At 36.5% G+C, this 24,879-nt stretch overlaps 1 protein-coding gene across 1 annotated transcript; it reads right to left on the bottom strand.

The window, feature by feature from the left end:
• Nucleotides 1-1,429: 1,429 nt before the first annotated feature.
• LOC108910643 lies at nt 1,430-23,976 on the bottom strand. The gene is made up of 3 exons (XM_023455438.1): nt 23,716-23,976; nt 23,189-23,486; nt 1,430-6,606 (listed from the first exon to the last, which is right to left on the bottom strand). Exons 1-3 carry the CDS (start codon nt 23,974-23,976, stop codon nt 1,430-1,432), a joined length of 5,736 nt encoding a protein of 1,911 aa, XP_023311206.1.
• Nucleotides 23,977-24,879: the final 903 nt, after the last annotated feature.

The following is a 24,879-nucleotide window of genomic DNA, read 5'->3' as shown; positions in this document are numbered from 1 at the left end:
CGAGGCGGCGGCTGCCAGGGGCGCAAACCTTAAAATAATTAACGTAACTTAAATTACACTCTAAATTCCAAATCTTGCTCTGGGCGCTCTTGACCTTAGCTACGACACTGTTGGTCTTAATCGAGGTCATCTACAAGCTTTGTTTCGCGAGTGAAGTTGTAGTATGTGCAATATGAGTGAACGAAGAGATTTAAACTACCATATGACAACTAAAATCAAAAGAGATAAAAACAGAAACTACAAGTCTGATATTCACCAATATTCAGTCGCGAAAAAAGCCTTACGTTACGGTGACGACTGGAGAACAGTGTCTGTAATAGTCGTAAAGAGAATCCGTTTAGTCGTTGTCGGAATTGTAAAATCGATTGTCTAAGGTACTTGAGGCACGTAAGGCCTAAATATGCAATAAATAGTATATTTAGTTGTTTAGAAAGACAAAATCATGTTTTCTACAATGTTTATTAATTTAAGTTATCACAAAAGTTAAACAAATAATAGGTACAAGAGACAATCTTTTTAAAAACATTTGACTTATTAAATTTTTTTGGGCCTTATTAAACCAACCTGGCATAATAAGGCCTCTTGTGAACTTACAATTTTTCGCAACTTAAATGACTCCTTAAAAACATCCTTAAATTAGAAAAAAAGAAATATAAAACTTTTATTGCTCATTTCCCTTAATAATCAACATGTAGTCCAGTCATTATAGACATGAAACAGAATGTCTCAGGAAAAAATATTATTAGAAGTTTCTCTGCGGAATATTCTTCGGAAACGTGTTATAAACAAAATATTAAAAAATCACCTCGAGACTAGTTATTTAAACAATGGTCAGAGTTATGGAAAAGGTTTATACAAAAAAAGGTAGGTATTAAATAAACCTGCAAAATGAGACAAGTCCGATTAAATTCCGATAATTTGTTTATGCGCGAGAGCTCAAAAATGGTTGAAAATGGACTTTTTTTCTCAATTGCTAATAATTAATGCAATTTTCATCGCAGACACTTACAAATCAGGATTTTTTAAGCTCTTTGTACCAGAATTACAAGTAACTGCGATGAAAACTGCATTAATTATTAGCAATTGAAAAAAACGTAAATTTTCGACCATTTTTTAACTAGGCGCATAAACAAATTATCGGAATTTAATCGGACTTGTCTCATCAACTCTCGCGTCAAAAAAACACTTTTCCATAACTTTGACCTTTGAAAAAATAAATGAGACTTTTCCGTTTTCAACCAAAACTAAATTGTACTTCTAACTAAAGTAAACGCATGTGTGCGTGAAGAGTGATATATCAAATTATTTTAGCGCGAAATTTTAAATGCGGGCCTTATTACCTCCTGGGCCTTATTTACCTCAAGTACCTTAGTTGGTGCTGTTACCGGACGGATGCCAAAAGTTCCCGGTAAAATTTGACACCGTACGTTCAGTCAGTGTCGTCATTATTGTTATGGTCCGAGTTATTGTCATTATCGCCCGTTTCCTCGAAAACGGTTTCGACGTAATCTGCGGCGTCGAAACTGTCGTGATCTACGCGTACATTGCGACACGGCGTGCCCGTTTCGTCGAAAGACATTACCTCAGGGAACACAACGTTCCTAGTAAATACCTTTCGTTCCCGAAATTTAAAAGTCCCCTGACAATTACCGTTCTCTACAAATACTCTCAGCTGGTTTACCCGGCTGACTCGGCTAAAGGCGACGTACAATTGTCCGTGTGCGGTACACGGGCGATTCAGATAAACGCCAACCTTCGTCATTGATTGCCCTTGCGACATGTCGATAGTGATAGCAAAGGCCAGTTTCACGGGAAACTGAATACGGATCACTTCCGACGGTAAGGAAGTATCCGTGGCGGTCATTTTGATTTTGGGCAACCACAGTGTTGCGCCCGCCCTATCGCCAGTGAGCAATTGGCATTCGATGACGTGATCGTATAGACCAGTGACCCGCAGTCGAGCCCCGTTGCATTGCTTCCCGTCTACGTATACGTCTCTCAACAAAATCACGACCGCTCCGACCTTTACATGTAGCTCGTGCGGCGGTAGTGACGGCGAATTTATAGAATTTAAGAGGTCGTCAGTCACATAAAAGTCATCACGAGGATGATTTTTATAGTCGTCCACGCTTACGTAAATTTTATTTTCACCCGGTAATCTACTTAATATTTCCGAATTGACCTTAGCCGCGGCGGAGTTCGTTGAACAAAGGATAGCCTTAAAACCGACGTCTATAGAGGTAAAATCGTCCCCGTAGACGAAGGCTATTAGGTCCTCGCGGGACGGGACGCGTATAATTGTCGGAATTTCAATTAAATCGGAAGGAGCCGCGATTTCGGCCGTCAGCGATACATGAGGTAGGCGACCTTCTCCTAATCGGAGTAGCCAATTCGCGAAAGAGTCGTCGGCTAGGAGCGGATCCGGTAATTGTACCACTCCTGCCCTCACGTTTCCCGTTAACTGAAATTTAGTCGTTTCTGGCCACAACGGACTGAACATTAACGTGTTCTCTATAACATCGGATTTGTTCGCGAACGCGAATACAGTGTCAGGCAACGACTGTTTAAAGTCGCCGCCAAAGATGACAATTTTACCACCCATTGGCGTCGTTGGGGTGTTATGAATACGCCGCAGGTATCTATCGACCGCGTTTATGGCCAATTTAGGCGCCATTTGGGCCTCGTCCCAAATAATCAGAGCTACATCTTTAAGACACTTGGAATTTTGGTCTTGCAGCGGCCACCCCGCTACAGACTTGTCGTCTAAAGTAACGGGTAACTGAAACGCTTTCCGGACTGTTTGTCCGTCGATTAGTAAATTGGCGGCGATATGGGTCCAAGCTACCGCGGTTGTATTTCTACGAAAAATTTGGCGTACTACCGTTAACAACGTATTGTAAAGATACGTCTTTCCGGAGCCTGCGGGTCCGCCTACGTAAAATAAGGATTGGCGTTGATCTATTGCTACATTGTCTGTAAATGAGTCGACATCATCTAGAAACGGTAGCAGCGCATCGGGTAGGGCAATACCGGTTCGTAGCGAAATGGCTCGAAGGACGTGTACAAAAATCTTTTTCTGCTCGACGTTAAAAAGAACGGGATTGTATTCGACAAAATTTAGTTTACGGTAACGATCGTCGTCATCGTCGGTGGGTCTATTATTGTCGCCGTTCTCAGTGTCACCGTCGTTGAATTGCTCGACATCTTCGACTACGTCGGCGATAGAAATCCCCAACGTAGCCAAACTAACTATGTTATTACGCGAAACTATTCTTTCAACATGTTCCGCAGCCGCGAGAAGGGATGGCCTCACTGCCATACCGCCACGAACAAAATCTTCCAACATACAATAACTATACCGTTGCCACAATACGGGAATTGTGTCTATTTTATCTTCGTCGACGGCCGCGCAACATATTAAGGAAAATAGTTCGCGTAATTTCTTAGAACGACACCTTACAATAGCCTCGCCGAGGCAAAGTTCGTACTCATTTGAATGGTGTAAATAATTGCGCCGTGTGCACGCATCTTTGAAAGTATCAAATACTTGCCCCTCTACGGTTCGCAAGTCCTGAAAAGATGTTGCGCCCCGTACATGTGCAAGTAAAGTGCGTAAAAAGTGTTTCTCGGATTGATCCGCGGAGCGACCCACCTTCGCGATACAACCGATCAATTTTGGTACTTGTTTTCTAATGGTCCAACGACCCACTTTCCCATCCCAAGTATAATATTCCGGTATCTCAACATATTTGTACCTCCGAGCTTCCGCAGAGCATTGATTCAAAGCGAACCATGCTTCCAGTTTCGAAGGTACACGCAAAAGGTGTTCCGCGTGTTCGGTGTCTTCATCCAGCCCGTCATAAAGGAAGATATTCTCCCCCGGTAAATGAACAGGCAGAACCAAGACACCGTGAGATCTGTCGCTCATCTTAAACTCCATGAGTCGCCAGGTGGCTTCCATGGAGCTGACGCAACGACAATCAAGGTATTTCTTGATCTCATCAATTTGAGTTGAGTGGGAAAGTGAGTCGTTGGTATCATGTCGGGGTGTGATAGATTCGGCTCCTTTGGAAACATATTTGAAGAGATATTTTATTGACAAAAGCGATCCCACGGCCTCAAAGTTTATATGACAAGCGTACTTGGCCAGTGCGAAGCTATTGTAAGGCACTATATGTTGGTTTGTAACCTCCAGACGGGTATTGGGAACTAAAATTGTTCTTCCATCGCGCGGTCTTTTATAAACAGGGCGGTTATTACCGCCGGCTCCTAATCGAGTAATCTCGGCATAATCTATGGGGTAGAATTTGCTGCACTTGTTGTTCCGCATACACGGCGCTCGAGGATTCGTAGGACCGCAGGGGGTGTGTATTTGATATTCCCCGACACGTTGATACAACAGAGGTTGTGCGACTCTGTCGGGTATCACCGCGGATATTACACTGTCTACGGACTCCGAATCCTCAAGTTTGTCGTCGTCTATAAAAGTAACGATTATATGTGCATGGGGAAGACCCCTTTTTTGGAATTCTATGACATAATGATAATTCAGAATAACCCCGTAGAGCTGTTTATGAATTATATCATCCATGAATTCCAAGAATTTAACGTGGAAGACCCGACAAACCAGGTCCGGCCTATTCTCCCACTTTTGATTATGCTCTAGGTTTGAAGAGATTTCTACCCATCTGGGGTTACAAGTAAATGTTATAAAAAGGTCTGGTTTACCGTGGCGCGCTACCACCGTCATAGCGTTCAGGTATTGCCTTTGTCTATGGCGGTCACTGCCGTAAAAGCTTGCTGGTAGCGCGCAAACACGATCAACGTTTTGTACTGGAGTGTCCCCCCTAGCATTGATCCGATTATAACGTCGCAGCGCTTGTTGTTCAATGCGCCGAAGTTTAATTTGATGCTGTTTTAGCCACCACAACATATTCGCCTCTACCTTAATCCACGCGTCGACAAGGTACTGCTGAAACAATTTACCCCCGTAATGCAATACCGAAAACCCGTCACGCACTTGAATTCTATACCGATAGAATTCTCTAAAAGTAACGGTCTTTGCGGGACGGTTATGATAATCCAAATTTACGCTATACCCGTCGTCGCCTCTAGGAAAAAGTAAGGGGTACACCATGGGATCAGCCAACGAGTTGAGATTCTTCAATTCGTGATGGCCGTTGTTCCTCGGATCCGATCGCGAATAAAGTCGTAAATCGACACGAAACGGCGGCTCTATTCCGTCGAAAAGAGCCGCCGTGTCGCTTGGACTATCGGGTAAATTGTGATCTCGGCACAAAATATTGATATTAGAATAATTATTCACGAGGCCAATTATAACGTCATCTACGTCCCGACCCGAACGAAGTCTCTCTCTCAATACTGTGCCCATAACGTTATACCCCTTAACATACCTATTTACGTTACGTAACGTAATTTCGATTAATCCCAAAGTATCGCGATGTACGCGGCCCCGAACGAAAGCGAGTCGATGTTCCAGAGCGACATCCGGGTCCAAAAAGTAATAATGTTGCAGTCTCGGACTGCCGAGGTTTCCAGCGTCTGGAACCCCTTCCGTAAAATGATAAATTTCACCGCGCACGAAAAAACACCACGGACCCTGACCCTCGTTTACGATAATAGGTTGAGAGGTTTTGAATGTTGCCATGGCAAACAGACTGTTAATTAATCGTATACGGTTTCTGAACTCGACGGATCTATGATCGTTTCCCGTATAAAGATTTTTAAGCGAGGGGGGACACTCGCCCAGAGGAGGCGCCGCGTACGATCCGTTCTTACAACATCCCAAGCGGATACCCTGTCTATTGCGCGACTCGCCTTGGAAAAACTTTGCACCGCAATGAACGCAGCGTTCATCGAAATCACCACAGTGGTATACCGTGGCGCATTGTTGTTCCAAAACTGCCGCCGTAGCAACACGAGCTAACCGCCAGGTAACCTTTTTCGGGATCGCCGCGTGCTTCCGTCTGGGCGGCTGCACGGCTACAGGTACGACATTTTCGTTGTCGCGTGTGGACTCGCGAGCGACGATAGCGTCGCTTTCATGCATATGCAAATCCTCGTTCGGAATTTGGACGAAAGGCGGGGGAGTGGTAGGCGAAAGCGTCGCCTCGCGTAGCGGAGATTCATCGACAGATGTTTGTACACCATCAACCACTCGTGTTAATTGGACATAGAGAGTTGACGGTGTAAGATTCGCAACTTTTTTTGGTTGTGCCTGTCGAAGCTTATTTTTCAATTTACCTCGTAAAGTTAGTTCGCGATGTCGTACTTGTAACGGAACAGCATCGTGTGCATCAGGATTAATGTTGTGTTGGTGAGTGTGTGTTACTAAGTTTATTTCTTCTGACAATGCATCAGAAGTGTTATCTTTAAGCCTTTGAGAGCTATCTAAAGTAGAGGCGGTTTGTTTATTAGAACCAGTCGTTCTATTTTTAACGCGACACATTCTGTTTGCATTGTCAGAAAAACCTAATTTAGATATACCGACACCTGGTTCCTTATTATTCGAGCAATCATTCTTACGAGAGGCACTTCGCAGCCTCATCGTCGTCGTGGCGATGTTGTTTCCACTATATGAACAGTCTGTAAAAAAACAAAAATCGTTCTACGGGTGTTTCACTTTTTATCTTGGTTACTTTATCCCGGATGAGGCGCCAAATTTGAACTTTTTTAATGTTTTTTTTTTTAAATATCTTCAATGAATTGAAAAGATCGGCTAGGAAATTCAAAAAATGTCAAGAGAAAAAATATTAGGAAAACTGAGATACAATCAATTTTGGTGCCCAGTCGAGCGCTTTGAACCACAGAAAAATTTTAGCTTGGGAGGTACCTTAAAAAAGTTGTAATCAGTGTAAGTACAGCTATCATTCTAGCACCAACTAATAGTTATCATTAGCAGGAAGAGTTCTCAAAATATTACGAAGGTTCCTCGTTTCAAAGACATTTAAAAAAAACATGAAAGAAATTCAAATTTAGCTCCTTATCTCGAAATCGCGACCTTTCCGGAATATGTATAGTTTATTAAATAAACCCACATTATTTTTCATAGTTTTATCGATTTCAAAAGTTACAAAAATAGAAAGTGAAACACCTTGTACCGGGTGATTTTCTAAAATGTCCACCCCCACAACTTGTTCATGTGGGCGGTAAAATTTTATAAAAAATGTGAGCCTGTAGGATTTTCTCTGTACTTTTTGTACAGGTATTTGGAAATTGATCAAACATATTAGTATACAGGGTAGATCAAAAATTATACTTTCTTAAATGGGATATCCTATATCTGAATTAATTTATTGATTCTTCGTGTACTTCTAAACATTTTTTTAATATAAAGCCATATACTCAAAGTCAATTGTCTTGAAATATTAGCAAATAAAAATAAATAAAAATTTAAATTTAAAATATCAAGTTCTTAGCTAGTGACAATGGATACATCAATAAAAGTGACAGTGGCAGTAACTTCATCAACTAATCAACTAAAAAAAGTGTAACTACAAATTGTTAATTAAAAATGCTATACTCGCAAAGAGAAAAACAAATTATTTTAAGTTCGTTTATTTGAAACAAGTATAATCCCGCAGCACAGCAACGCAACGAAAGGGAGGTGAATCCGAAAGGTGGAAATGGTGTCCCACTAAACCGAACCACGTAGCAGAGCCACCAGCAGGACCCTACCTGTGAACGAACGTCTACCCAATCCACGGGCAGTTCAGTAACCAGCGATCCTTTATGTAATAATTCACCTGCTTCATTTTGATATTTGAGGATATTTGGAATTTATTTTGTATCCATGGGATATTCACCATAAAATCAGAGTTGTTAGCTACATTACTATGATTTGGTATTTTGCAACATTTGAGGAATTAGACGCGAATGAATCTCGGCGAGCTACATACAAATAGCTTTCTTTGTAGCACATTGAAATATTTTATAGTTTTATTTTTTTCATAATTACATTAATAAACTGCGTTGTTTCACGTTTGTTATATCTTTTAAATAATGAGATACCTAATACATTTACCAAAAATTATAAGATTATTTTCTTCCAACGGGATGCTATTATCAGTAAGTGCAAGTAGAATAAAGCAAATAATTATTACTTCATTAAGAAAAGAATTAAATTTAAAGTAACCAAAAATTTAAATTATAATATTCTCTCCTATTAACTTCATTCCAAATATCATAAATTTACCTGATAATGCATTTGTTAGTTATTTGAAATCATGCTATTCTTTAAACACTGGCCGACAACATTGTAAATTAGAGCAAAATTCTTAGAAAACCAACCGAAAATATTTTATTAATTGTTCGATTTCGTTTGCAATAAACCAAATTATAGAAATACAGCTAATAATTCTAATTCGTGCTGAATTTTCCATGGATATAAAATAAATTAAAAATACTTGATACCTGTAGAATACTGAATGGCAATGCCAATATTTGTGTTTTAAGACATATTGATGACATTTTTAATGTAATAATCATGAGAATGTAAGAAATGCCTATATAAATGAAAGAGAATTTAATTTTCTATAAAATCATGCATAAAAATACAGGTTGTCCCATTTGAATTTAAAAAGTTTTGTCGATTTTAAGTTTTCATAATGTAACGTAAAAAATGGGATAGATAAGGGTCCCCAAGTGTCTCACCAATTTCGCAGAAACTCTGATATGTTGAGAGGATCAAAAAACAAGTGTTAGTGTGTGTGTTAAACTTTATATGGTGTGTAAGGTGTATGCGAGCTAGTAAGCTGTATATTAGTTTTCACCGAATTATAAAAAGTAGGTAATGTATTGTAGATATTAGATTTGCTGTAGCCAGATGGAAAATAAAAGTAATACATTCATTCCTAAATCGATATACCTAACAGTGAGGACGAGGTAAAAATTAAAATGAATTAAAAAATTGGATAAGTTCGAGAACTTTTCGTAATGGACAGTGACTGGTCAGTGCACAGAGCTAGGCTTGAACAAATATTTCATCGCTAATGAAATTAAAGGAGAAAGAATTCAAAAATCAGTGCTATTAAATAACCTCGACGAAGACGCTTATAAATTAGCAGCAGATTTGTGTGTACCCGAAGTTCCCAAAAAGAAATCTTAGGCAGAACTCATTCAAAGTTTCGACAACTATTTCATCAAGCCAACATCGATTTTGGAACGTTACAAATTTTATTAAGCTTCGAGAACGTGCATGAAACAGTAGCGCAATGGGCAGCTGGAGTAAAAAACCTGGGAGGAAAATACAAGTTTGGACGCATAGGATCAAATCCTCACGGACTTTATTTCTGGTTTCGACAAAGGTGAAATCCTGGATAAATTTTTTGAATTGCAAGAAAGTGTCACATTGGACAGGGCGATCCACGTGGCTAGGAAAAAGGAAGTCGGCAGTCAACTATCATGGTTCGTCACACAAAGTGAAAGCAGAGCCATCTACTTCCTTAAAATCCCAAAACCCAACAAAGGTCACACCATCCCATCCAACTACCGGCCCATTAGCCTGCTCCCGGCTATGAGCAAAGTGGTAGAAAAAATTATCCTAACCCGTCTAAGAACCCACTCCCAAGAACTGCAAGTCATTCCAGACGAGCAGTTCGCCTTCCGACCCAATCACTCCACTGAACTCCAAATCCTTCGCCTTACCGAGCACATCACGGCGGCCTTCAACAGGGGACAGTACACTGGTGCTGTCTTCCTGGACGTCGCAAAGGCCTTCGATACGGTTTGGCATGAAGGCCTACTGATGAAAATGCTCACCAACCAATATCCCATATCCTTTACCAAACTCATAAAATCCTACCTACACCACCGAAAATTCCGCATCCAAATCCAAGATTCCCTTTCCACCACCCGTCCCATGGAGGCCGGTGTCCCCCAGGGCACCGTCCTGTCCCCACACCTATACACCATTTACAACTCCGACATCCCACATCCCCCCAACACCAACATATACTTATACGCCGACGACCTGACAATCACATCCCAATCCGTAGATCCTAGATATTCCGTCTCCCTCCTCCAAAACTCCTTAGACCAACTTGAAACCTGGTGCAACAGGTGGAAAGTCAAAATTAATCCCAACAAAAGTTCGGCTATCCTTTTTACCAAACGAAAAATCCCACAAAACCTCGACAGACTGACACTATCCCAGGAACCTATCTCCTGGAATCGACAAACACGATACCTGGGCGTGACGATGGACCAGCGTCTCACGTGGAAACCGCACATCGTGGAGACGGTGGCGCGAGCGAAGACCACCAGGGCTAGGCTCTATCCCTTACTCAAAGGTGGAAACACCCTCAGTTTAAGGAATAAGCGAACGCTTATCAAGGTGGTACTTCAACCGCAGCTAACCTACGCCTCCACGGCGTGGGGTCACGCGGCAAAAAGCCACTTAAAGTCATTACAGGCTGTGGAAAACATAGCCCTCCGCACGGCCACCGACGCGCCCTGGTACGTAAGAAACACTGACATATTACGAGACTTACAATACACAAACGCTACACAGACAATAAGACAAAACGCGGAGAAACGATTTGACGTAGCCGCTAGACATGACAATCCCCTCCTCAGGCAAGCCGTTGACTACGTACCCGACGTGACCGACAAACACAAAAGACCTAGACACCAACTTTTTGACCCTGGGTGACCACCCCAATGACCCCCCCCCTGCCCGCTAACCTTTTCTGTTTCAGAGACAGCCAGGATCAAGAAACGAAGACAAACACACACACACACACATACACACCCCCCATACCCTCCTTACCCCTCCCCTCCCGCGCTAGCCTAAGGGCCACCTTAGCAAAGCGCATCCCAGGCTGCATAGCCGCACTACCCTACCCAACCATACCACACATAAACATGACACTACCCCCGGGGTTTACACAGACGAGCCGGCGAAGCAAGAAGAGCGCCAGAAGAAAGGGCCCTAGCCGGCGGGGCCCAGCCAGGACAAAAGGAGGTCCCACAAAGCGCCTACACCGGCCGCATTTGCGGTCGGGGTAGACGACGGATGGGGCCCACCTACGAAAGCTGTCCAGGCCTACACGAGATGAGGCAGGATAAAGAGGGATAATCCCCCTCGATCCCAAATCATTGAGGCCAATTTTTATTTGAAAATCAGGCTTTTTTCGAAAAACATAACAGAGTAGTAATTTGTAGAAAATTGAAAGACAATTCCGAAAATATCATGGTTGTTACTGTAAAGCAGTGGCGTACCATTTTATTTAGAAAAATATTGCACCGATACCTTGTACCTCCGCCACTGGTGCTTGTAAATTTTAGGAAAACCCTTTGATTTTGGACAATCTTTACATAAATACATGTGCCCAATTTCAAATTATTTCACTTACTAATTTTTAAATTATTTAAAAAAATTCTTTATAAAAATCCTTTAAAATTCACTAAAGAATACTATAGAAATTTAGTTAATAATAATTTAGTTATTTAGTAATGACAATATTAATAGTAGTTTTAAAAATATGGTATTTTTAGTAATTTGTCATAACGATGTACCTCTATGATAAAATTTGGTTTTATAGCGTGTTATCCGTAAAAATTTAAAAAGAAAAAACCAATTTTTTTATTTGACAAAAAAAACTGTAAAAAAAGGTCCAACTCTAGAACCTATCTCATAAATTTTGCATATTGAAAGACTATTTTTTAAAGAATATTTAAGGAAAAGCACTTTTTTTTTGTTTAAAAATCATTAAACACCTAAAAAACTAAAAACATTTTATTTTTATTTTTTTATAAAACTGCATTTCAAAACGAGCAAAATAAAAAAAGTTTATGGTATCTTTCGTCTTTAGCAAGTTGCAAGTATTTGAAAATTTTTACCCAAAATATTCAGATGCTCATAACATCTTGAAGGAAGAAAATAAAAATTTGAAAAAATTCATGAAAGCTATTCTAAATAGGTTCTAATACCAAAAATTCGGGAAAATTAAAAATGGTCCCATACATATTTGTGCAAAGTATTTCTTTTTCATAATCACCTTATAAGTACAAACAGTATTTTTTTAACAAAATTAAACTTGTTGTGTATTGAATTGTGTGTAATTTTAATATTATACTAACTTTCCATTTTTCAAAATTCATAATGCTGTAACTATGAAAACTGAAAATTTTGAGAAAAATAAAAAGGCAGCCATTTGTATTTATCACTTGATTACAAAAATAAAATACAGGGAGTCCGCAAATTTCACCGACAACGTTTGACTGCATATTCAGGACGATAAATAGATACGATCTACGAAAAAAAGTTAAATAAATAATTTTTGATTTTTGAGTTACAAGACTTCACAGTTGTCAAAAATAAAACTAATTTCATTAATAACTTCATAACATTTATTTGGATTATTATGGCATATTATTTCTTAAAACTTTAGTCAAATTGTTATACTGGGTGACAGTTTTCTCCGGTTACCTCTCCCTTTTAGCGGTTAAAACTTTTACAATGGTCGTATTTTTTTAAAACGAGCAGCAACATCGAATAGGTCATTTTATTTAAAAAGTCGTCTAGTGAGAAAATCGCCTACAGAAGCCATTCTTAAGAAAAGTTGCATTATTTGCAGGTCTGTATGTTTCGATTTGCGTAGCAGTGTCACGGATTTAAAACTTTGAATTCGGTAGGTGATAAAAACAAGATGTTTATTACCGTGGCCATCAGGTAAAGTTATTATTGTCGTGTTTCTTTAGGATTCTCATCAGTCCACACATGCAAATTAAAAAAACTTACAACTCCATTCCTTGTAAAACAAGATTCATCAGTACAAAACAATTTTAAACAAATTATTATTTTCTGCGAAGCCATTCACTAACCAGTGGTAAAATTGTAAACGTTCGTTGGGATCTAAATTTTCAAGTTCTCGAGCAGGATTTTATTTAAATAAAATAACCTTTTCAATGCTGCTGCCCATTTTTTAAAAAAATTACGACCACTGTGAAAGTTTTGACTGCTAAAAAGGAGAGGTACCCGGAGAAAACTATTACCCAGTATATCGATTTGACTAAAGTTTTAAGAAATAATACGCCATAACAGTCCCAATATATGTCCCAAATTTTAACGCGATCGGTAAAAGGGTTATGAAGTTATTAATTAAATTAGTTTTATTTTTGACAACTTTGAAGACTTGTAACTCGAAAACCAAAAATTATTGATTTAACTTTTTTTTCGTAGATCATATTTATTTATCCTGAATATGTAGTCAAACGTTGTGAAATTTGCGGACACTGTATTTTGCGAATATTTGTACAACCATTTTGTAGATTCCAGCATCGGTAACCCCTAATTTGACAAAAGGGAACAATTTTCTACAGGCTGCCATTGATTTTGGACATACTTGCAGCTACCAGCTATAGATGTGTTAATACATATTACTATTAAACTTTATTTAGCTGGCAAAAAAAGCTTCTTAGATCAACTTTTTAGGCTGCCATATTTGAACACAAGGCAAATTTACACAACCCAGTAAGAGGTTATTGGCAGACGATTTTTTCGAGTACCATAGTAAAGCATACTGATGTTAGCTATAAAATCGTGTAAGTAACTAAAAATAGTTTTTTACAGTCTGCAAAGCATAATTTAGACTAATGTTAGCATGAGGTTGACGAAATTTCACAAGGCCGATATACAGGGTTCTTACCCCTTAAGCGTTTCAAAGAAACCAAAGATAATGTGACTCTGAAATTTTGCCATCAACGTAGCACTTCCGTTTGTACTGGAAGCAGCTATCAAGTTCATTCTTTAAATGGAACACTCTATATGTTATTGCATTATCGGCAAGATAGATTAAAAATAAGTCAAAAATGTTAAGGCTTCCCTGTACCTAAATCTAACAGTTTTCGAGATAATTGACGTTTTATAAAAATTTTGACAGATGTAAGCGTTTCAAAAACTTTTTAAATCTTTCTTCGATCTGGAAGCTGTGAACCATTTTTTACGTTACATTTTGAAAACTTAACCATTTTACAGAAAATCAAATTCTCTTCACCGATACAGGCATTGTAGTTGTTACAGTTTCGATTTTCTCAGATATTTAGGTTCTCTTACATTCTTAGGAATATTACATTAAAAAAATCATCTAATGTGCCTTAAAAAGCAAATATCGATATCGTCATTCAATATTCTACAAATATTGAGTATTTGCTAGACAAAAAAATGCAAAATAATTATTTTAATGAAGATATTTCGAATTTATTTTATATCCATGGGACATTTACCATGAATCAGAATTTTGCTGCATTACTATGATTTAGTATTTTGGAACATTTGAGGAATTGGTCGCTAATGAAACTTGCAGTAATTTGGTAATTTTTTACGATATGCCCAATGCCCAATATTTTGATCCCTTATTTTTTATAGGGGTAAATAAGCTGTTTTCTGTTTGTTTTGACCTTATTAAATTGAATTTTGAATCTGACATATTTCTGTATTTTTTCAAAAAAAATTATTTTAGGGGGTAAACTAACCTTATAATAACAAATTTATATTTCAATATGACAAACTTTTTTGATCTATTGTATTCTATTAGACACGTACTTTAGGCTATCGATTATGTCTCAAAAAGCAGGGTACTAAGGAACTACAATGTTGATGGATAAAATAATAAATTCAGTAAAAACCGAAAAAATAGGCAAAGTTTGAACGACCATAACTCAGTCTATTTTCATCGAAAAAACTTTTATAACCCATCATTCTGTAGGAAATATGCTTTTTGTGCTTGTTTTCACCTGCCAAAATGTTAAAAAACTCAAATAGTCACCAAATTACTTCTGTTCTTTATTAAATTGAATTTTGAATTTAACATATTTCGATATTTTTCAAAAAAATGTACTAGAAGGGGGTAAGCCACCATTATATTAAAATATATTTTATTTTTCAATGTAACAAACTTTCCTATTAATATTTCAAGGACTCATACACAGGTATTGTGAAAAAACTCATTCTGTAGATGAACTTTATGGGTGGTTTTGATCCCTCGGACTCGAAATTCGTTATGTAAGGAAAGAACATTGCCAATACGATATACTCTATCAGAATAGGAGAGGTATGAGACATTTTCAATGGAATGAAAAGAAACAAAAAAAAGTTCACATTAAATATAAAATTATTTTATTATAAGAGTGACTTACCCCCTTGAAGTACATTTTTATACCAAAATACGTCAAATTCAAAATTTAATTTAATAAAGAACACAAGTAATTTGGTGACTAGTTGAACATATAGGGTGTTCCATTTAAAATATCGAAGTTGACGGTGACTTCCGGTATAACCGGAAGTGTTACGTTGATTGCTTTACTTTCATTGAAGAAAACATAGATATCTTTGGTTTCTCTAAATTGTTTAATAGGCCCCTTGCCGTGAAGCACCCTGTATATTTAAATTTATTTTCGATAACAATACTCCGAGTTTTAAATTTTGGCGGCTTATTTTGAAAAAGCCCGCGCAAATGTATCTTGTACCGATTCTCGACAGCAACTCTGATATAGTGACGTGGAAAGCAATGTTAGCATACATCTAGATATTAATTCACCATTTGATGAAATATTTTATCAAATAAAGTTTTTATATTACTTAATTTCAACGATTTATTTCCTTTGGTACTAGTACTTTTCCAAATCGTCTGCAATTTGATATTTTGTCTATTTTATAACTAAATATTGGAACGAAATAACGGCAAACTGTATAAAATTGCCAAAAATAATTTTTTTACAAGTTGAATCCTGTCTGCCTACGCTTCAAAGTTTGCGAACTAGTATGCCAATAGTTCGTATAAAGTTTTTATCCAGGATGCTTCGTTAAAAAGATAAAGGGTATTAAACTTAACAAAACATTTTAAATTTTTTGAAATAATTTAAAAACTACTAAATGAAATAATTTGAAATGGGCACATGTATTTATGTAAACATGGTCCAAAATCTGAGGCCTTTTCCTAAAATTTAGATGCTGCAGTGGTGGAAATACAGGGTATCGGTGGCATATTTTTCTAATCAAAATAGATTTTCGAGTAAAAGTTAAAAAATGAAATGTAAACACATATTAATGCTTTTTAAAATTACATAGTGGGCTGCAATAGCAACTTTCACATTCTGAGCAGTTAGAAGAAAGAATAAATAATGCTTTTCATCAGATTCAAGCAACAATAAATTTCCAACAAATTAGATTTTCGTTGTTAAAAAGATGTTGCGCCTGTGTTCTTGCAAATGGAGGTATTTTTGAACATTTACTCAAATAAAATCATTAAGAGGATGATTAATGTTATTAATTTCTTTATTCGAATAAATAATTGAATGTTTGTTGTTTTTCTTTTCTTTTATTTAAAATTTTTTTCGTTTGTTTTCTTAGTTTTTTTTGGAAATTGGTTTTTTTTGGAAAACCTTAAAGGTTTGTAATTTGTAGAAAATTGAAAAACAAATTCGAAAATATCATTGTTGTTATTGAAAAGCAGTGACATACTATTTTATTTAAAAAAAGACGCCACCGATACCCTCTATCTCCACCTCTCTTTAGGAAAAAACTCAGATTTTGCACAAAGTTTACATAAATACTTGTGCCCAATTTCAGTTTTTAAATTATTTAAAAAAATTAAAAATATTTTAAAAAAAATGTAACCTTAAAAATATATAAAATATAAACTTAAAAGTTTAACACCCTGTATTTTTTTAAAGAAGCGTCCTAGATAAAAACTTTATACGCTAGACTCGCCTTAAAATTCACCAAAGAGTACCAGGTTTCATTTTTAGTCACCTTTTGTGAATCACCCTGTATATCTGCAAACAGCCTGCCTTGTGAAACTTCTTCAACCTCATGCTAATATTAGTCTAAATTATGCTTGGCAGACTGTAAAAAATTGTTCTTAGTTTCACGATTTTATAGCTAACTAACATCAGTATGCTTTACTCTTGTACTCGAGGAAACCGTCTGGCCATAAGCTTTTAGTGGATTATGCAAACTTGCCTTGTGTTCAAATAAATGGCAGACTGTAAAAAGTTGATCTAAGAAACTTTTTTTGCTAACTAAAGTCTGTTTCAATATGTATTAACACATAGCGCAGATTTTTAAATAGATACAAGGTATTACTAGCAGGGGCGAATATACGGTCAAAATATAAATGAGATTTGCCCAAATATATCTATACCTAAGAGTCCACAGTTTCCGAGATATAGGGTGTCAAAGATTTCGAAATTTTTATTATATTTTTTATTTACTTGGAAACCCTTCGCGATAAAACAATAATTCTAGCTTGTAATGGGATATCTTTGGTCTAATTATTAAGTATGTTTAAATATTCCCATTATCACCAGTGGCGTAAAAACTCTGTGGCACTCTTCTTTTATTTACAATAAACATAGAATGCCACTGTCTTAATTATAAAAAAAAAAATTTGAGATTCTTTAAGTTTTGATTATATTGAACAAATAAATTATTCTTTGAAATTTTCTTTAAAATGTATCGTATTTAAATACTTAATTGTTCATTTAAAATATCAATGCATTTCGTAGTTTATGCATGGTGAGGTAGTAATATTTTATGACTGATGACATAAACAATTAAAAACATAATTATACCTTCCAAAAATCACTTTAACACTGTCGTTTCATTGTTAGAGTAGATTTTCAAGTTTGCTTTAGCTTTTGACACAAATGTGCCTGAATCTACACCAAATGAATACACAGATATACATTTATTATTGGGTAAGATATCCATAAATACTTTTTTCTTACTAAAACATTATAGCGATTTTAATTCGATTAGACGAAAGTTATGGAAATGCAGCACTAGCTGCTAGGTTGTATGCAGAATGATTTCTAGGCAAGGAACCCCAAACAGACAAACAATACAAGCCGTCGATCAATGTTTACGAAATGGGTAAATTAATACCAATAATAATAGGGGAAATCGTTCTGCATACAACCTAGCAGCTAGTGCTGCTTTCCATGACTTTCACCTAAGATTAATCGAATTAAAATCGCTGTAATGTTTTAGTAAGGAAAACGTATTTATAGATTTCTTACACAATAATAAATGCATATCTGTGTATTCATTTACTGTAAATTCAAGCATATTTGTATCAAAACTAAAGCAAACTTGAAAATCTACTCTAATAATGACACACCAGTGCTAAAGTAATTTTTGAAAGGTATAATAATTGTTTGTCATTAATCCGAAAATGTTACTACTTCATGCACAAACTATGAGATGCAGGAATATTTTAAATATGATGCATTTTAAAGAAAATTTCAAAGGATAATTATTTTTTCAAAATAACCAAAACTTAAAAGTATTTTACGTTTCTTTATAACTAAGACAGTGCCGTGCTATTTTTATTGTAATTAAAAGAGTGCCACAGGGTTTCTACGTCATTGGTGATAATGGGAATATTTAAACATACTGAATAAGTAGACCAAAGGTATTCCATTACAACCTAGAATTATTTTTGTTTTATCAAGAAGGGTTTCCAAGTAAATAAAATAAAGAATATAATAAAAATTTCGAAATCTTTGACACCCTATATCTCGGAAAGGGTGAACTTTTAGATATAGATATATTTAGGTAAATCTGATTTATTTTGACTGTACAACCACCCCTTGCAAGGATGCCAGTAATACTTCAGACACCTTGGACAGCTTGTAGCTATAAATATACCCCCAATCAATAGCAGCCTGTAAAAAATTGTTCTCTTTTTCTGTCACGGGCTCTCGGTCTAATAGAGATTACCACATTTACAGATGTTACAGTTAACTTTGATACTTAGTAAAAATGAATATCAAATTATGAAAAAGGTGTTTGTCTATGAAATTTTACAAGAAAAAACTTTTTTCCTGTTGATTTAAATGAAAAGATGGGGGAATATAAAAACTTAGAAATTATGTCTTCACTTTTTGCAGCATACTCTTTTTTATTGTTCGATATAAGTACCTACATCTAATTTTTTTATTTGCATTGGCGCTTGTACTTTTTTAATTTCTATCAAATTTTGGTAAACCTTTAAAATTTAAATTAGATTAGTATCTACATACTAAAATAAAACATGTTTCCTCTCCCTTTTGAATTGTTAATGATTACGTGTTGTCTCCGTATATACAGGATGTCCCGAAATTCATGCAACAAAATTTGGTCATACATTCTGAAGACAAATTTAGGGGACCCGTATTTTTTCTTTTTGCCAACTGGCCCCCTCTTTCGGAGTTACAGCCCCCTGAAATCTGCCCCTAAGAAGTCTTTTTTATATCTCAAAACCATGTTGTACGAGAATCTCTAAATTTGGTATACATGGGTTTTATGACATGTGGAATCTCACAGTGCTACGCTTTTTGGCGAGCAACCCCCTTAAGACACCTTTTTGTGGGCCCCCTTGTCTTTGGAACCAGAAAAAATTGGTCGCAAATTTGATTTTTTTAAAAATTATTAGTTAACTAGAAAGCTATTGAATTTAGAAATTTTTTTGTCTCTTGTTATTTGTTTCGTAAAACGCAATGTTTCTGAGGAAAATGGCGAATCACACGATATGTATTCGATCACATTTTGACGTTTTTCTCGAAAACATTGCGTTTTACAAAAAAAGTATCAGGAGACAAAAAGTTTCTAAATTTAACGGTTTTCTAGCGGACTGATAATTTTTAAGAAATTTAAATATGCGATCACATTTTTTCAGCTCCAAAGACAATGGGGTCCACGAAAAATTGTCTTAAGGGGGTTCCCCGCCAAAAACCGTAGCACTATCAGATTCCACATGTCATAAAATCCCTGTGTACCAAATTTAGTGATTCTTGTACAACAGGGTTCTGAGATATAAAGAAAAGATTATTCTTAGAGGCGGACTTCAGGGGGCTGTAACTTCGAAAGAGGGGGCCACTTGGCAAAAAGAAAAAATACGGGTCCCCTAAATTTGTCTTAAGAATCTATGACCAAATTTTGTTGCATGAATTTCGGGACAGCCCCTTTATAAGCGCTATTTCAAAGTTACACCCGGTATAAAAACTAGCATAAAATTATAAAAGTATTTCAAATAAAGCGTTTATACTTTTTTATGTGCAAATAAAATTAAAAATAGTTATGCTTTGTGTCTTATAAGCAATGAACAATGAACATATCTTTAAATTTGGTTTTAATATAGAGGGTGTCTCAGGTTTTACTCTAGAAATTTTATATAAGCGATATAGCTCACACAATAAAAGGATAAGCTCATATAAACTTTATGTTTTAAAACTTCCTTTACGAGATGCAGGGTGATAAAGTTAACAAAAAATAATTGTTTTCGAATATATCAAAAACTAATTAGCCAATTGTGGTATAACTTGGTACATTTTCCGATATATGTAAGGGGCTTGATTCGATGTAATTAGATTTAATTTAACCAAATATTTTAAAGAAAATTTAAGCACGCCAGTGCCATTTTAAAAGTTTCACGTTATATTGATATTGAGTAATTAAAAATACAATTTTTTTGCCTATTGCGATTTTTGTATATCCTATTTACTTTTCGAGAAAAAATAAATTTTGTTTATCTGTGTTCTCCCAGAAAAGAAAGTTTAATTTCGTTAATAAAATGGACTATCTTTTTTTTCTAATGAACCTTGTAACCTTTGTGACAATAATCGAAACAATTCCACAATCGCAATGTTAAAAAATAATTTTTCTTTAAAACCTATGTAGTTAGGATGCCCCAGCGCTACCCCCGAAATAACTAAATTAAATCTAATTGCATAAAATTAAACCCCTTACTAATTATTGAAAAATGTGCCAAGTTTTATTAAAATCGGTCAAAAAGTTTTTGGGATATTTGAAAAAAGGTGTTTTCTTATTAACTTTAACATCCTGTGTCTCGAAATTGAAACTTTAAAACATATTAGTTCATATGAACTTTTCTTTCTATTGAGAGTTTTATTCGTAATAAAATTTCTTCGATTAAAACCTGGAAAACCCTGTATTACAATCTGAAATAGTTATTAAATAGAAAAATTACTTGAATGAATTTTTAATCTAAAAATCTTTTCAGTGCGTATTTTCTCCATGAAAAATATTAGAAATACGTCTGAATGAACATGGTTCGACAAAGTTGAGTTGAAATTAAGAAAATTTTTTCCAAATTTAGGCAACCATGAATACATGCATGGTTAGAATATTGTAGATAGATAGTACATTTACACTTCAGTTCAGCGTTTTAAAATTTTAACACGCCCATCGCACAACTAGCTTGTGTTGTAAAACATGAGATGATAAAAGTTTTCTGAAATCTGGAATAGTTTGGAGGTTAGCTCAATATACCGAGCTACAGCACCTAGGCCCCATTGGGCCCCTTGTGCATCTGCCCAGCGAGAGATCAGCTCTCCTGGGCCGTCAACCAGCATATCAAGGAGAAAAAGGTTGATGTTGCTCAGGGGTATCTCATGTAGGCCATAGAAGGCCACCGTTCTCTTAGCAGAGATTCTCTCGTTGACGAGACACCAGTACACTCGCCGAGTACATGGAAAACTATCTCGTCTTCCTGCTTACAACCTCTACAGAGGGGTGTTTTGCACTTCCTCATAATGTAGAGGTGTTTCCTTAACCAACAGTGTCCGGTCTGAATACCCGTTACCAAATGAAGGCTTACCCTGGACATAACCAGGTATTTTTTGACTGCGTCTTTGCTGGTGTAGCCTAAGAACTCCTTAGCAAATTGACAGCTGTTTATTTCATCCGCCGTGTTCTAAACTCTTTGTGGGTGTTACCCTTAAAAATGCTTACAGAAATTATTACCTGGACAAAAAAAATATGACCGTATAGAAAATTAAATTTTCAATTGAGTTTCTTGTTCTTTAAACTCGATCCAAAATGGCCAACATGGTTAAAGAAAATCGCAAAGTTGCAAAAAACGGTCTTTCTAAAATAACTTAAAAAATATTGAAAAATTTTAAATGGGAAAGTTGTAGGTTTTAAAAAGATCTATCGACTGATTTTTTGTAAGTATCGATTGCTTTGTTACTTTTCGAGATATATCGAAAAAACTGTTAAAAATCTTCTCTTTTCTCCTCTTCTATAACTCGTTTACATTTACGTTCCCATACTTGCTATTTACTGCAAGCATAGCCCGCGGCAAGCCAAAAAAGTACATTTTTGAAAAATTTAAAAATATTAATTATTTTTCGAGATATATCGATTTTTTGAAAAAAAGGCGCTCTCGAAAATTGGCTAGATCTTCTCAGCGGATAGCCCTACAGTAACGATTTTCGGTTTATTTTCTTCGTAAAGAGTTATATTATCATGCTGTTAAAAAATGTTGACGATTTTATTAATTTTAAGGATCAAAAAATGACTGAAAAAGTTGCACTTTTTTTGGGTATGTTTTTTTCAAATAACTATTTCAATTTTTATTATTTTTTTGTACTTAATCTGGGGTAGCTAAACACGAATATTATAGCATTTTCGCCTTAGAAGCAAAATAGACCCGTAAATGTTTAGTTTTCTTTCTTTAAAAGTCATTTTCATAAAATAAAAATTGAAATAGTAATTTGAAAAAAACATACCCAAAAAAGTGCAACTTATTCAAAGTCATTTTTTGATCCTTAAAATTAATAAAATCGTCAACATTTTTTAACAGCATGATAATATAACTCTTTACGAAGAAAATAAACCGAAAATCGTTACTGTAGGGCTATCCGCTGAGAAGATCTAGCCAATTTTCGAGAGCGCCTTTTTTTCAAAAAATCGATATATCTCGAAAAATAATTAATATTTTTAAATTTTTCAAAAATGTACTTTTTTGGCTTGCCGCGGGCTACGCTTGCAGTAAATAGCAAGTATGGGAACGTAAATGTAAACGAGTTTTCGAAGAAGAGAAAAGATTTTTAACAGTTTTTTCGATATATCTCGAAAAGTAACAAAGCAATCGACAAAAAGTCAGTTGATAGATCTTTTTAAAACCTACAACTTTCTCATTTAAAATTTTTCAATAGGTACTATATTTTCTTAGTTATTTTAGAAAAACCGTTTTCTGCAACTTTGTGATTTTTTTTTAACCATGTTCGTCATTTTGGATCGAGTTTAAAGAACGAAAAACTCAAATTAAAATTTAATTTCCTATACGGTCATATTTTTTTGTCCAGGTAATAATTTCTGCAAATTTAACATTAGGCCGTGACAGAATGCTTGGACTAGGACTGGGTCCAAATATTGTACGACCCGATGCCCTCCTAGCTAGCTTGTCAGCTTCTTTATTGCCATTGCACCGGTCGTGTCTCTTAACCCAGCATACAGATATACTGTTGGTAGCTGAGGCCACCACCAGCGCTCGCTGGCATTCCCATACCGATCTGGACATTATCTTCCGATTATGCAAGATCAGTACTGATTGTCTACTATCTGTGTAGATTCTGATACTTTTGCCCGTTATCTGCCTACGGGAAATTTCTTTAGCAGCTACGGTTATACCTGCCAGTTCCGCTTGTATCACAGTGGCACGTATGTCCGTATCCCACTGAAATCGAATGTGTAGGGATCTAGAATAGATCCCATATTCTGTACCTTCTTTCCTTTTTGATCCGTCAGTGAAGATGTTAATTACCTCTCATTGTTTTTGATGAGTACAGTGTAGGGTCTGTCAAACACAAACTGAGGAGAAATGCTGTCAGTGTCTGCCTGCAGAAGTGGCATCTTGACCTGACGGCCTCATTCCATAGGCAACATCTGATTTCTCCACATCCTACATTTGGTTTAACATCAACGTTCTTGAAGCAAAGCATAGTTGTCAGAGCCACCTCCTTTAGATAAATATCTAAGGGCGGCAGACATAGCATCACTTCCATTGTTAACGTTGGAGCTGTTTGCATAGCTCCTGTAACGCTCAGGCAAGCTATTCTTTGCACCTGGCTGAGCTTCTGTTTAGCTGCTGTCTGTTGGGTGTTTGGCCACCAGACGACAGTTCCGTAGGCCAACATTGGTCTCACTATGGCAGTGTACATCCACATGATTACCTTTAGTTTCATCCCTCAGGTTTTCCTAACGGTTCTGCGGCACTGCTCATAGGATATGTACGCCTTTTTTATTCTTCTCTCCAAGTGAAGATACCATGTTAGCTTTGCATCAAGTGTGACTCCAAGATACTTCACATCCGTTGCAAAGCTTAGCGTGGTGTGTAAAAGAGTCGGTGCCTTTATTGGCCCCAATTTCCTCTTCCTCGTAAAGAGGACCATCTCCGTCTTCCTGATATCCATCTGTATATGGTGAGGGGAACACCTCTTTCCATCCGAGCTGAATTAATTTTTGGAAACGTCTTATCAAATGCCCCCTCTATGTCTATAAATACACCCATGGTGGATTCATTATTATCCAAGGATTTTTCGATCGTGCCTACCACTAGGTGGAGAGTAGTGTCGGTAGATCTCCCTGGGGTATGTGCATGTTGATTGGGATGTAACTGTCTGTTTGTCATATATCGCTCGCACAGTTTTTCCATCGTTTTCAACAGAAACGGGGTCAGATTGGTAGGTCGATATGCTTTTGGGGTTGTGTAATCCAACCTGCCTATTTTGGGGATGAATATAACCTTCACTTCCCTCCAAGTCTTAGGGATGTAGTGGTGTGCAAAGCACAACCTGAACAGCCCTTTCAGGTGCGGCATCAGTACATCCATGCCCATTGCAAAAGGGCTGGATGCATCAAATACTGTTTTTGTGCCAGATTGTACGGTATTTGCAAATACCTCAATTTCCCCATTGTTCTTGGGCTCCTGTCTTTGCTCTGCTCTTAGGTTCTTCCCGAGGTGACATAGGTATCTTTCCTTGTCAGTTCCTCGAGGATCCCAAAACAGTTTGGTAGGAGTCTTAGTAAGATTGACCTCAAAATGTATTCATCAACGATCTGACGTGGAG

The sequence above is a fragment of the Anoplophora glabripennis genome, unplaced genomic scaffold (genome assembly GCF_000390285.2).
Source record: "Anoplophora glabripennis isolate ALB-LARVAE unplaced genomic scaffold, Agla_2.0 scaffold579, whole genome shotgun sequence".
Taxonomy (NCBI): Eukaryota; Metazoa; Arthropoda; class Insecta; order Coleoptera; family Cerambycidae; genus Anoplophora; species Anoplophora glabripennis.
This window is presented reverse-complemented; position numbering and strand designations above follow the sequence as displayed.

Excerpts from the sequence above, each read along its gene's own strand:
- LOC108910643 (XM_023455438.1), bottom strand. The coding sequence starts at position 23,976 with ATGTGGATGTACACTGCCATAGTGAGACCAATGTTGGCCTACGGAACT. Across the intron at positions 23,487-23,715 it reads ACGTTGATGTTAAACCAAAT|TGGGATACGGACATACGTGC; the intron begins GTAGGATGTGGA and ends ATTCGATTTCAG. Across the intron at positions 6,607-23,188 it reads AGCTAGGAGGGCATCGGGTC|ACTGTTCATATAGTGGAAAC; the intron begins GTACAATATTTG and ends GTTTTTTTACAG.